This window comes from Rattus norvegicus, chromosome 1 (assembly GCF_021556685.1).
Source record: "Rattus norvegicus strain SHRSP/BbbUtx chromosome 1, alternate assembly SHRSP_T2T, whole genome shotgun sequence".
Lineage (NCBI taxonomy): Eukaryota > Metazoa > Chordata > Mammalia > Rodentia > Muridae > Rattus > Rattus norvegicus.
The window spans coordinates 99,087,626-99,102,092 of NC_141534.1; the positions used below are offsets into that span (position 1 = coordinate 99,087,626).

The following is a 14,467-nucleotide window of genomic DNA, read 5'->3' on the forward strand; positions in this document are numbered from 1 at the left end:
CTGCAGCATGCATGTGGACCCTCAGGCCTGAGGACAATTTTCGGGGGTTAATTCTCACCTTCCACCCTGTTAGACCCAGGAATTGAACTCAGAATGTTCAGGATTGGCATCAAGGACTTTTATTCACTGAGCTGTCTCACCCGTCCTTAAGAGTCCTTAAGATGGTTTTAAATGATTTCTAAGGTTGTACCTCAATTGTGAGTCAAAGTTTCTGTATTAGGAGTCACAGCCTTATGTGACTCGTGCATTTTCTAAAGCTCACTGAGTTTATCATTCTGTGTTTTGTTTGCACTTGGGTTTATCCCCGAGGAACATTCTTTAATACTTCAAAGCCTCCTCACCTTCCAAAGCCTCCCCACCTTCCAAACGCAAATGCTTTCAAGGAACAACCAAGTGCCTGTGGCGTCCCGGCTCTTGGCAACCACAGCCCAGGCCCTAGGGTCGGGCCCCACACTAGAGGACCTAGCCACTTTTTTTTTTTAAATGCATTCTGTAGATGCAGATTGACTGATCGAATTTGACGCTACAGAACCTCACTCGGCCTCACCAAGCTGACCTCAGTACGCAGAGGGTTGGTACCCACTGCGCGGATTCCGGTAGGAAAAAAAAAAAGCATTCTTTACAGTGCTCAGCGAGGCCAAGAGGCTGTCGAGACTGTTAAGCCCGGTGGGAGCACTCGGGGACAGCTATTTGGCTGACCTCAAGAGGCAAAGACTAGAAGGGAACATGACAAAGTCTTCAGCTAAAATGTCTTCCTGGCTGACAGAAGAACGATTCTGGGAGAGCGTTCACGAACGTCGCGCAAAAAATGGACCGCAAACGCTCAGCGTGAGGCACCGCTGGGATTCGAACCCAGGATCTCCTGTTTACTAGACAGGCGCTTTAACCAACTAAGCCACGGCGCCGCCCGCACGGCCAGTGCGAGAAACCAGTTCCCATTTCTAGTGACTTCATGAGCTTTGCTCATGCGTACACGTTTCTGCGCGGGCAGGGGAGCGCATGCGCGGTACGTTTCTCGCTTGAACAGGCTTCCGAAGCCCAAAGCAACGCTGGAGATTTAAATAGGCTTCGCGGAGTGGGCGGGGTACGGTGGCCCTGATTTCCGGGCCATAGCGTCACTTTTTGAGCTTTATCTTCTGCCGGTCAGAGAGTTCGTCGGCTGAGTGTGACTCTGGGAATCGCAGCGGAGCCCCCAGCTACCCCAGAACCTCCCAGTGCTGCCTTGGATGTCATCTCAAGTGAGCTGCGGCCATCCTTGTCAGCCCAGGCCCATAACTTCTGGACTCCTTCTCTTGGAACCAGCTAGAGATCCTGAGAGGAGCTCTGGACGATTCGAAGAACCTGCAGGATGTGTAGAAGTTTCTGTTTTATGCTCAAGTCCCAGCCCTCCCCAAACAGATTTTCCTTAGTCACTCAGGGGTTTCCATGCCAACCGTCCCTTTGACAACAAAGTCAAGCAGCACTACTAATGGATTCCTCTGGCTTTACTCCAGCAGATTTCATTTGCTGAACTCATCTATGCAAAAATAAATGCAACCTGCACAGAAACGTAATGACCTAGGTGTCCCCAGAGCTAAGAAGGTGACAAATACACTCACCGAGGTCTTAGTGACGAAAGAGGCCTCAAAACTATCTAGCGGTGAGATGAAGAGCTAGCTCAGTGCTTAAGAAGGCCCAAGGTTCAATTTCTAGCATCCACATGGCAGCTCACCACTGTCTGTTCCAGGAAATCTTAACTCCATCTTTTGGACTCTGTGAGCACTGCATACATGAGGCACATACATGCATACATACATACATAGATACATACGCATACATACACTCAAATACACGAGGAGAAAGGAAACCACAACCTGAGAAGACCCTTCAGCGCCATTAGATACAGGACCAAGCTCCTAGCTCTTGAACCCGGAAGGGAGAAACCGTATTCAAACCATAGCGGTCACAATGCCTTGCCATCTGCAGAGTGTGCACACACACCCCCACCCCCTGACGCATCATATTCCCTTAACAAGCATGTTCATGAAGTACACATGCCAGTTCCAGTGGCAAAAATGAGATGAAGATCAGGTTATAAAGCTCCGAAATAGAAAAACTGTATGTACAATTCCCCCACACACTTGTTTTCCAGAGGAATCAAGATTTATTCTATATTAAAACTAACAGTGCTCCCCTCTGAAAGGGTTCTGCGGTAGGCAGAGAGGCAGACCATGCTGACAGTCTATTTGGGGGCCTGGCCCTTGCCTCAGTCTGGCAGGTGCATTCTGGGAGGGGAGCTCAGAACAGAGCCCTGAAGAACACTGCGGGCTGGGCTGTGTAGCAGGTGGTCTGTCCTCAAGCACTCGAAGGGCTCAGCAGGCGTCATATGCAGAGCCTCTCCAGTGATGATAACGACAACGACGAAGAACTAGATGATAAGCTCTTCTTTTCTCTCCGGCAGAACAGACATGTGTTGGAGAGTTGAGAATAAACGTCACTCTCTAAGACGGAGAAAAGCTGGTCACAATTCCTGCACTGTGGTGGGACATTTTCAAGAAACAGAGACGATGTGCAGGTCAGAGGAGATCAGACTGTGAGTGTGGAATCCCGTACCCCACCACAGACAGCCTGGATGGAACCAAGGCAAGTCCTTCCCTCTCTGGAGTCTCTCCCCCCAAAAACTACCCGGGGAGGATTGGGAGCATCAAACATGGGTGGGTGCTGCCCAGCCTTCCCTCCAAAGCTAGGAGGGTAGCCAGGGCTGACCCTCATGTAGCCACATGCTTGGGAGGAGGAAGGTGGGGTTTGTGTCCAGCTCTTGTCTTGTTCAGAGTGGTCCAGAGTGGAACTGTAGGACCCAAGGGGTGCTCTGAGTCCTTGGTATGCTGAGGACAGCCGGCTTACAGAGCAGAGGGTTAGAAAGAAGCAAGACAAGCAGGTAAGGAACTGTTTTTGTTTTTCAGTAGCAGGAATTAAACTCAGGCCCTTGAATGTGTTAGGCCACTGAGCTACATTCCCCAACCAACACCCACCCCCCTAATCCCCCCCACCCTCCCACCCCCGATGCCCAGAGAGGGGGGGAGGAGGGAGAGAAAATGTGTATATGTTGTTTTAGTGTTGAGCACGCACACACACACACACACACACTCCATAGATACATATACATACACACGTACACATAAACACACTCACACATGAGCACGCACACACAGTCGCCGGCAGGAAGCACACCCTTAATCCCAGCACTCAGGAGATGGGGGCAGGTGGGATTCGAGTCCAGCCTGCTCTACATTGCTAGGTCCAGGCCAGCCAGGGCTACACAATGAGATGCGCTGTCTCCAAAATAAAATAAAGTAATTATGGAGGTTAGGAGTGCAGTTCAATGGGAGGGTGTGTGCCCAGGATGTGAAAAAGCCTCGTGTTCCATCCTACAACTAACAGACAGTCAGACAGACAAGTGTATGCACACTTATAACCCCAGCACTTAGAAGAATAAAGTCTCAGGCCAGCCTAGGAACTGTAGCAAAAACCTGTCTCGGAGAACAAAATAAATAAAGAAGGTAAAGACCCCAACACACCCTTTCCCTCCTGTGTCATCTTCTCCTGTCACTCACCATGGGGCCGCTTTCTTTGTTTTCTATACACTTGTCTTGTCCGTTAGGACTTAAGCACCCACAAGGCTGGGATCCCACTGTTTGTTTGTGACTGTGTCTCCAGGGGTCGAATAAATGTTTGCTCAGGGAATATGCTGAATTGGTGTAGATGGGCAGAAGGTTCCTGGGACTGATTTTACCTCATACCAACCTGCCTGACCTTTAAGCCCATGGCCCTTTTGTTCTCAGAAACCAAAGGAATTTTGTCGATTTCTTCAATATTCCATAGTCTCATGGAGTTGTCCTAAAACAAGTTAAACAGTAAGCCAGGAGTCACAAAAACAGACAGGCAAACAAAACAAAAAACAAAACAAAACAAAGCAAACCACTGTGAAGACTGTGGTAGCACGGCCGGTAGAGTATAGGACTCTCCGTCCCCCAGCATCACAAGAGCCAAGTACAATGCCACACGCCTGTAACCCCAGCACATGAGGAGGAGAGGCAGGAGGATCAGGAGTTCAGGGCCAGCCTGGGCTACATGAAGACCTGTGGTGCAGCTGTGCCATGGGATAGCATTCTGTGTTCAGAATAGAGGAGCTGCCAAACCTCCCAGAGGCATAGAGACACAAAGCCATGTATTGTGGAGCAAAAGAAGACGGTCTGGAAAGGCTACAGGCTGTGAATTTTATCTCTCAAGCATTCCAGGAAAGCAAATACTGCAGATCGAAATTGGACACAAGTTCCTGGAAAGACAAATAACAAAAACCCACACCTTCCACTAAGCCTTCCGCCAGCTCATTAGCTGATGAGAACTCTAAGGACTTGGAGAGGTTGGAATGTTGCAAGTCCAGAGCCAGATCTTCACAAGCCGCCTTAGCACCTCTGATAGCCCTTCATGACCCACCTCTGACGTCATCTGCTGCCTCTGTGGCTGTGAGGTAAGTTCTTTGGAATGTACAAACGGACACCTCACGTCTAACAACTGAAAAAGCTAAGCACTGCCCAGTAGGAGCTACGGCCTGTGGTTGAGTCCTCCCTGTTATCCGTGACCTTCCATTAGTCAGTTTGGGAATGATTTATGGTATCCCTTGTTCCACTATTATAGAAGCTTGACAAAAACTGTTACCGCGGTGGAGCACGGAATTTGGCGTAACCTGGTTCTTTATTTGTCTGCTGCGGTCACTCATCTTTGACTTCAGAATAAACTATCCCTTCTCACCTTTGAGGTGAGAGTTACATTTGTGTACGTGTGCTGTATTCTGGGTGGAATATGTTGGGTGTGGTATTGTCGTGTGCATTGTGTATAGCATGTGTAGTCCGTATTGTATGTAGTGTGTGTAGGTATGTTGTGTGTCCTATGTGTTGGGTCGCATGTACTGTATGTAGGTATGTTGTGTGTAGTATGTGTTGTGTCTGCTGTGCGTAGTATGTGCATTAGATGTTGCAGGTCTTCTGGGTGGTATGTGGGTGTGGTGTAGTGTGTGTGTGTGTGTGTGTGTGTGTGTGTGTGTGTGTGAGTGACAGTTAAAATAGAAATGGTGGGGGGTTGGGGATTTAGCTCAGTGGTAGAGTGCTTGCCTAGCAAGCACAAGGCCCTGGGTTCGGTCCCCAGCTCCGAAAAAAAGAAAAAGAAAAAAAAATAGAAATGGTGGCTGGTGGGTACTCTAGAGGAAAGGGGAAGCTGAATAAATCAGAGAATAAGGTTCTTTCAGGCAGTAAAATTATTCTATGATTCTATAGGCTCCTGTAATGACGGATGCATGGCCCATGTTTAACAAAACTCAAGGAATGTACAATAAATAAGTAACCAAGGTGGTACACACCTGTAATCCCGGCACTGGGGAGCCCGAGGCAGGAGACTTACAGTTTATGGTCAACTGAGTGACAAGCCAGACTTGGGAGTTCACACAACATTGTGAACTCTGGACTTTTTTACATACTAATAAAGATAATTCTGAAAAGAAAGGCAATTTTCTAGTAGCCTTGACTTTTGCCCCAGTGAGATTCCCTGTCTTTGCTGTGCATCCCGTGGAGCTGTAAAGCCTGAAGTCCGACCTGTTTATTATTGCCCATTTGGTTCAGTGGCAATAGCATCTGCTTGACATGTGTCACGCTTCTTAATTAAACGGTTAAATGTCTTAGAGAGACAGATGCTGAAATTTGGAGAACAGCTACACAGGAGAAGAGCCAGGTTTTATCAATAATCACTTTCGACAGTAGTTTGTCAAGTCCTGGTGACATGGTCAGCCCAGGCTACAAGGACCCCACCATGAGAAGTCTCAGAAAACCAAAGAACCAGCAAACAAAGATGACTTGGAGAGAAGGCTCAGTGGTTAAGGGCACTCACTGCTCTTACGAAGGACCGGATTTCGGTTCCCAGCACCCACAATTACTCTCCTTTCTGCCCTCTGAAGGCACTGAACACACATGGCTGGCACACACACACACATACACACACACACACACACACACACACACACACACACACACACACAGAGGCAATGCATGTATTGTATTTTAAAGTCACCCATCGGCTTCTAGATACTTTGATTCCAAACGTGGGCGTTTCAGATACCTTCCAGGCTTCCTGGGAAGATTTTAATGAAAATGCAGAAAGCCGAAAGAAAAGCTCGCTAAGAACTACCTGAATTCAGACCAGATTTGTTGCTGTAATTTTGTTTGTTGTTCATTTTTCAAGGCAGGGTTTGCCCATGTAGCCCTGGCTGTTCTGGAACTTGATCTGTAGACCAGGCTGGCCTTGAACTCTGCCTCTGGAGCATTGGGGTGTAAGGCCTGTGCCGTCACTTCAGGCTCCAAATCTGACTGTTCTAACTCATCTGCACATTTAACACACGGTGCAAATGTAAACTTCGTCAAATGCCATTCATTGGGTAAGGTAAGCTTTCTACCAAAGCAAATGGGAAGTTAAGTGGGGAGCCTGCCTCGCTCCTACCCCAGGGCTGGCATTAGGCAGAGCATCTTGCTTTTATGTGGGTTCTGGGATCCAAGCCTGGGCCCTCATGCTTGTGTGGCAAGTCCGTGATCGACGGAGCCATCTCTCCAGCCCCGCAATGAATTTTTGTTCTAGAAATGGAAGGTAACATCTTCCGTGAACATATGTCTACGGTGTGGCCGTCAGCATTTCTGGCTTTTGAAATGATTTTAAAATGTTAGCCTGTCAGAAATTTATATTTTTAAGGTATGTGACAAGGATATCTCTCACTTTAAAATGTATCGAGGATGAGAGTAGAAAAAAAAAAAGGTAATAAAGTTGAGTGTGGCAACACAGACCTGTAATCCCAGTGTCTGGGAGGTGGAGGCTGGAGGACCAGGTCATCCTGGGCTAAGTAATCCCAGCATTGGTGTGTGTGTGTGTGTGCGTGTGTGTGTGTGTGTGTGTATGTGTGTGTATGTGTGTATGTGTGTGTATGTGTGTGTATGTGTGTGTATGTGTGTATATGTGTGTATATGTGTGTGTTGTGTGTATGTGTGTGTATGTGTGTGTATGTGTGTGTATGTGTGTGTTGTGTGTATGGGTGTGTGTATGTGTGTGTATGTGTGTATGTGTGTGTATGTATGTATGTGTGTATGTATGTGTGTATGTATGTGTGTATGTGTGTGTGTATGTGTGTGTATGTGTGTGTATGTGTGTGTGTATGTGTGTGTGTGTGTGTGTGTGTGCTGGAAGACCAGGAACTCTGCTAAGTTTAAAGCCAAACTGGGACACTTGAGGTTCTATCTTCAAAAAGCAATGCAAACAAAATGAATAATAACACAAATGTATATAATGTTTACCACACACACACACACACAACTATTTGGAGTTATTTGGTTTGATTTGAGAAACAGGGTTTCTCTGTGCATCCCGGGCTGATCTGGAACGCTCCGTTTTGCCTCAGGCTCCCAAGTTCTGGGATTATATGTGTGTCCCACTGTGCACAGTTACTCATTTTGATGAATTCAAATTTTTAAAAATTCCTATTTGTTTCCTTGCTTTAAGTATTGTTAGGTATTCTTAACTGTACATGCAGGAGCCTCTGGAGGCCAGAGGAGGACATCAGATCCCCTGGAACTGGAGTTACAGATGATTGTGAGCTACCGTATGGGTACTGGGAATTGAACCTGCGTCCTCTGTAAGAGCAGCTAGTGCTCTTAACCACTGAGTCACCCCTCTGGCTCTACATTTCCTGTGCTTTGCTGTCAAACTCTTGAACGCACTGCAAACCCAGACTATCAAAAATTCTCTCAAACGTTTCCTTCGTATTTTTAAAATTTTAGCTCATCAGTTTAGGTCTTTGATACATTTTATCTTGTACAGTGGTCCCTTGATGTACGTAAGAAGTTGTTCCCAGACCTCCCACAATGAAGAATACCAAAACTGGTAGAGCCCAAGTTAATAAAGATGGAGAAAAAAAAAAACTGGTAGAGGCTCGTGTCCCCTGCATAAACCGCATCAAATTTGCATAAATTTACATATATGCCTATACTCTTTAAATCATCTCTAGATTGCATATAATGCCTGAGAAACTCCAAACGGACTATTGTTTGGGAGTCAAGGGAACAAGTTCTCTGTGTGGCCAGTATAGATTGAGTTTTATTTAGCTTAGTTTTAAAAATATGTGGTATGCTTATATCTATATCTAGATAGGTTAGACAGACAGACAGAAAGACAGACAAGCAGGTGAATGAGAGAGAGAGAGAGAGAGAGAGAGAGAGAGAGAGAGAGAGAGAGAGAGTTAGTTTACAGGTTCTCACTGTGTAGCCCTGGCTGGTCTGAAACTCACTATGTAGGCCAGGCTGGCCTTGAATGCAGAGATCCACCTGCCTCCGTCTCCTGAGTGTTGGAGTAAAGATATTCCCCACTATGCTGAGGATGCTTTTTGTTTCTTGTTTTTTTATATTTCAAGTTAGTTGATGCCCACAGATACGGAAAGACAACTGCATGTGATATAAGGAAAGGGCACAGTTTCATTTGTTTGCTTGTAAATATCCGGTTTTCCTACCGCCATGTGTGGGGAAGATTATCCCTTCTCCATTAGGGGCACAAAATAATCAGCCCATGTAAGTCGTGGCTTATTGATAGGTCTGCCTGTCTGTCCCACTGAGGCATCTATCTGTCCTGGTGCCGGTTAGCATGTTAATTATGATCTAGTTGAGCTTGAACTTCAGGAAGTATGTGCCCATCAATTACATTACTGAGAATATTACCATTCAGGTACTCAAAGACCCCATGGGTTCCTTATGGACGTGAAATTCATGTGGAAGGGGACGGGGGAGGGGAAAGGGGAGCTACTGACACTTCCATAAGGACTTTATTGAATACATACAACACTCGGGGAGCTGCGATTGCACATGTGTACTACCATAGGTGGCTACATTTCAAGAAATGGAATGTAAGTAGCCTCTGTTTACTCACTGTGTTTATGTCCTCTTCATAAAGTAGTCTTGTATCTACATAGCTTAAGTATTTAATAACTGGATACAGTGGACACATCTATAATCCAGCACTTGGGAACACAGGGAGGAGGATCATGAGTTTGAGGCTAGCCTAGACTACATGGTAACACCCTGTCTCAAACAATCAAGCAAGAATATATAATAATATAGCCTGCAAAAATCAAGTACCTAATAAAACGTTGTAATTATATACTTATATTTTGTGTAACATCCATGTATTGTATGATATTTATTATATAATATACATATAAAATTATGATATGCTTATTGGATATTTAATTAATCGAATGATACATCATAATACATAATATGATTTATACTATATGTTAGAATATAATATATCATATTTACTACATAATACATATCACAATATATTATGTGTAATGTATTATTATATAATGATTGTTCTATTACAATGCTGTATAATATAATAACATTATTATAGCACGGTATTTTCATGGTTTTCTTAAGCATATTTGTTCATACACTCCTGCCATTCATTCCTCTGTCACCTACCTCGTCTTGTTGTTTTAAATGACGGCATTAATCCAATGCAGTGATGTAAAATGTACAGAATGACAGGCTTTCTGTTACAGAGGTAACATCTTCATCACACATTAGTGTGCGTTTACTATGGGTTCTCAGTCTGCGATGTCTGTCCTATGCCACTCTCTGTGGCACACACATACAGTCTCAGCACTCGGGAAGCTGAAGCAGGAGACCTGCAGCTATGGGCTAGCCTGGGCTACACAGCAAGATCCTGTCACGAAGCAAAGCTGCTTGGTAGGTGGGGTCTCATCCACTGCTTCGCAGACCTAGAGGCCTCTGACAGTCACAACAAAATGTACCATTGAAGGTCAGATGTCAAGGCGGAACTCCATTCCTCTGACACTGTCACCTGGCACAGCCTCTGGGTGAGGGACAGTTGTGTGCCACTAGAATGGATGACCCATCTGGGGCCTCCAGAGGACAAGTCTGCTTAGCTGTGAGCTGGTGCCTGCCCTCCAAAGCCCGGTCAGGCTTCTCCAGCAAAAACTCAAGCATTGGTGGACAGACCGGATCCACCCGGCAATCCCCAGACTCAGACGGAAGAAAGGACTGAGTGCCGTATCCCTGGGCAGCTCCTGAGTACAGACTAAGTTAAACTGAGCCTGCACAGAAACGGGGTTCTGCCTTTTTTTTTCTTTTTTTCTTTTTTTCGGAGCTGGGGACTGAACCCAGGGCCTTGCGCTTGCTAGGCAAGTGCTCTACCACTGAGCTAAATCCCCAACCCCAGGGTTTTGCCTTTTAATTCTTTTTGCTGTGTGAGCCACAAGTGGTGGCGCACACCTTTGGTCCTGGCACTCAGGTGGCAGAGGCAGGAGGGTCTCTTGAGCTCTAGGCCAGCCTGGTCTACAGAGCGAGTTCAAAGACAGCCAGAGCTACACAGAGAAGCCGTATCTTGAAAAAACAAACAAACAAAATAAAACAAAACCCCTTTATTTACTTGTTGGAGACTAGCGGGCAGGCGCTTGCTACAATTTGCGTGTGGCAATCTAAGTACAGCACTCAAAAGTCGGTTCTTTCCACTCTGTGGGACCTGGGAATCAGGTAGTCAGGCTTGGTGGAAGGTGCCTTTCCCTAACAAACCATCTCGATGGCCCTCTTCTTACCTCTGCCTCCTGGATGCTGGGATTACAGGCTTGGGGCATGCAACCCCAGGTCCGGATTTCATACTTGGGATGACCACTTCTGCTCTCAAGTACTAACACATGTGCTAGGCATCTTAAGCCAGCCAAAGCTTGGTCGCTTTTACCTTTGAAGCCGAGAGGATCCACTTCTTGTCGTTGCTAATAGCAACATCCGTCACCCAGTCCTCGTGGCCCTGAACAAGAAATAATTTAACAAAGACCTAGGAGAAATGCTTTTGAAAAGCAAGACAAACAAAAAGCCAGCAAGCTTCTGTTGCTTACCTGCAGCACACGCTGGGTCCCGTCCACGCTTAAGGCAGAATGCAAGCCACAAAGACCGGTCATAGTACTGAGATGAAGGTGCTGTGTGTGTGTTTTTAAACCATATGCAAGGCTCAGCAGAATGGGAGGAAATAAAAAACCGATGTTCCTATCTGGTCTTAGGTCTGCTTGCACCTACTGCTTGACAAAGTGCCTCTTAGAGGCTCTATCAGGGAGGGTCTTTGTGGGCTTCCACGGTAGCTGAAGTCAGTGAGGAACTGTAAAACCGGAAGAGACAGGCGCTGCTTATGGGTTAGGGCTCTGCCTAGGCATTTTTTTTTACCATTTCTGCCATTTACTTACCGAAAAAGGAGCAATTAAGCAGGGTAAGAAAAAGGGAGCAGGAGAGATTAGGTTGCAGCGTTTATCAAAAGGCTAGGGAGGTGACAGAGCAGGTAAAGCGCTCACCACCACAAGCCTGGAGACCTGAGTTCCATCCCTGGGACCCAGGTAAAAGTGGAAGGAGATAAGCCCACTCCTCAAAGATCTCCACACGTGCACTGTGCTGTGTTCAGCAGGGAAGAGACCAGAGCCATCTGACGGGATGGGGCAGAGGGGTGTGAAGGACAGTGGGGTTAGCAACCAGCGTGAAGCTGCTTATTTGCTATCATGAAAACTCCCTGGAAGAACTCAGCTTAGAAAGACTGGCCTTGGCCGTGTGGAGGGTAGGGGTGGGATGAACAAGTGCCACTCAAGAGGGCATAGATGACATAGGGTCCCTGAGGCTGAGAGTCACGGGTGTAGGCACTCAAAGTAAAAAGCACCGGAGAGACTGTACCAGGCATAAAGGGGTCCAGCCCTAAACTCTTGCCATGTTGGATAAGACCCTGACAACTTTAGAGAGCCTTGGGCGCGGGGCTCCTCTGTGGGTGGCAGAAGCCCCAAGGCTGGACAAGTCCTCGTGACGGCGTCAGACTCTGCTGGTTTTGGACTCCTCCCTAGTTCCGGGCTTTGCCGTTTCATCTGCCTAGCGTGCCTTTCCCCGAGGCCCTTGCTTGTCTACTGAGATCTCAAATCAAGTGCCTCCACTAGATGGCCCACTGCTCTCCCCCTGTGGGTCAGTCCCTAAGCCTCTCTGTCACACCCTTCTATCATCTTTCTCTCTCTGTCATCACTGCTGGTGGCTCATTTACTGATTAGATGTCTTTGTCCTTCCCTATGGAGGTAGTCAGTACCCTTCGAAGGTACCCTGTTCCATTGCCTTGGCCTCGGTCTCAGATGCCACGCCCCCAGGAGTGGCGGACCACACCTCAGTACTAGAGGTGCTGAAACTGAAAGACCACCAGTTTGAGGCTAACCTGGGCTACATAGTAACAGTTTGAGGCTAACCTGGGCTACATAGTAAGATCGTAACCTCCTTCCACCCCAATCCCCATGCACATGCATGCTCGCCTCCCCACGCCACACACGCACATGCACACCACACACAGAGATTTATCATGTTGTGCGGACACTTGTACCTTCAATGACAACTTCCGGTAGCCACCTCCTACATCCCAAATAGCCACGGTCTTGTCAAATCCACCAGAAATGAGAAAAGAGCCTGAAACACAAAGAGGGGGTGGTAATGGTGGCTGCTGAGCCCTTTTCCTCTGTCAAGTGCTCCCTCTCCTCTGTGGTAGGGCTGAAGGTGACATCTGTGAGGCACTGCTGGAGCTTATGCCAAAGGCACTGGGACACCTTCCTGGTGTGGCTCAATGAAGCCCTGTAACTTTAATTTTTTTTCCTCAATGTCTACTTTTAAATGATGGTTCTTAAATGCTTTAACCTCCCCTTTACTCCACCACACTACCAGAGGTAATGGAAAGGAAAGGGTGTGGTAGAAGTGGACCTGTTTAGAAACGGTTCTTTGGAGCAGCTCCCCTCTGTGTTGTCTGGAAATCAGCAGTTTAGCTCACAGATTACCAGCGGCAGCTCGATCCACTCACAAACACTTCGCAGCTAGGGCAGCGGTCTAGTTCGGTAGACTTGGGGTAGCAAACACGAGTCGCCACCAGTGGCACTACCTAATGGAGACAGCCTGGCCACAGCCTCGGCATGAATCAGCAGGAGCGACCAGGAGTTCTCCGCTGTGCCTCTGTCCGTGAAGCAACGATCAGAGAAGACACGAGACCCACAAGCGTTGCACAGCTGTCTCTATAAGGAAGCCTAGCTCAGCCCCCATCACTGTCCATCAAGTCCTTTTAGACTCTCTTCAAATGTCACTTGTCCTCCATGGGTCTCGCTCAACACGTTTTGCCTCAGCGTGTGCATCTGTCTCGGCTGACGTCACTCGGTCAATTGGACGCAGCAAGAAACTGCAGCACACCATCAGAAGTGTTTCGGTGCATTTCTTTCTGTGGAGTCCGGCAATGCAGCTCAACTACACAGTGTAAGGCGGACCAATACGTGTGTGTTGTTAGCCAAGAATCCTTTCATCACGTGTCCTTTCACATTCTTTCTCCTGTGTCTGCTTCAGCGAAACATTTCTTCACGAGTCTGCCTTAGCCTTTCACCTGTGTCCACCTCAGGAAAACACTCCTTCATGAGTTTGCCCCAGCGAAACACCATCTGACACAACTGACTTTCCAAAGGACCCTTATGTTTCCACTTTATAGCCCAGTCAGCCAGAACCCTTCCTTTGTTCCTCTGGGCAGTTATGTCCCATATAGCTGTGACGTCAACAGATCAGTCCTGCACGGCTCCTAGAAGCAGTGCAGGGTCAAATTCCTGCCAGTCTGTGCTCACATTAGACATGTGTTGAAGGATTATAATTCCAGTACTTAAGGGACTGAGGCAGTAGGGTCATAATACTGAGGCCAACCTGGGCTACGAAACAGACCTTATTTTGTTTTGTTAATTATTATTCTCTCTCTCTTTCTCTCTCTCTTTCTCTCTCTCTCTCTCTCTCTCTCTCTCTCTCTCTCTCTCTCTCTCTGTGTGTGTGTGTGTGTGTGTGTGTGTGTGTGTACACATCCATGCACATGGTGCCAAAGGACAATTTTTGAGAATCCATTCTCTCTTCCAGATTTGGCACTTTACTCACTGAGCCCTCTCAATTTAAAAACAACCCAAAACTTAAGGGAAAGCAAAACAACAACAACAACAAAAGCAAGTAAACAAACACAGAGGGACCTAGGGAGGTGGCTCCGTGTTTGGTTTGTTTTTTTGTTTTTGTTTTTGTTTTTCTTTTTCTTTTTTTTTTTTTTTTTTGGAGCTGAGGACCAAACCCAGGGCCTTGCGCTTGCTAGGCAAGTGCTCTACCACTGAGCTAAATCCCCAACCCCATCCGTGTTTGAAACACTTACCACAGAAGCCTGAGGACTGGAGTTCAGATCCCCGGAAACCTACTCAAGTGCTGGGTGAGCAGGTTAGCCTACTTGAAATTCCAGCCCCTAAAGATGAAGACAGGAGATAGCCCCTAGAAGAAGCTGGCTAGTAAGACTAACCTGATCTGTGAGCTCTGGG

At 47.0% G+C, this 14,467-nt stretch overlaps 1 protein-coding gene, 1 long non-coding RNA gene and 1 other non-coding gene across 4 annotated transcripts in view; 1 reads left to right on the forward strand and 2 right to left on the reverse strand.

The window, feature by feature from the left end:
* Nucleotides 1-831: 831 nt before the first annotated feature.
* Nucleotides 832-905, reverse strand: Trnat-agu1 (transfer RNA threonine (anticodon AGU) 1). Its single transcript has one exon. It is a non-coding gene; the product is annotated as a tRNA-Thr (tRNA).
* Nucleotides 906-2,123: 1,218 nt separating this feature from the next.
* Wdr88 (WD repeat domain 88) overlaps nt 2,124-14,467 on the reverse strand; it is a 39,469-nt gene continuing 27,125 nt past the window's right edge. For both annotated transcript variants that reach the window (NR_197268.1, NM_001432130.1), the window contains 4 exon segments: nt 2,124-2,514; nt 3,784-3,876; nt 10,825-10,893; nt 12,481-12,563. Coding sequence is in view for 1 of the 2 variants with exons in the window: in NM_001432130.1 (NP_001419059.1) it covers nt 2,362-2,514; nt 3,784-3,876; nt 10,825-10,893; nt 12,481-12,563 (398 nt within the window). In the remaining variant the exon portion in view is untranslated.
* On the forward strand, nt 3,865-4,805 carry LOC134485109 (uncharacterized). Its single transcript, XR_015646335.1, has 2 exons — nt 3,865-4,510; nt 4,678-4,805. It is a non-coding gene; the product is annotated as an uncharacterized LOC134485109 (long non-coding RNA).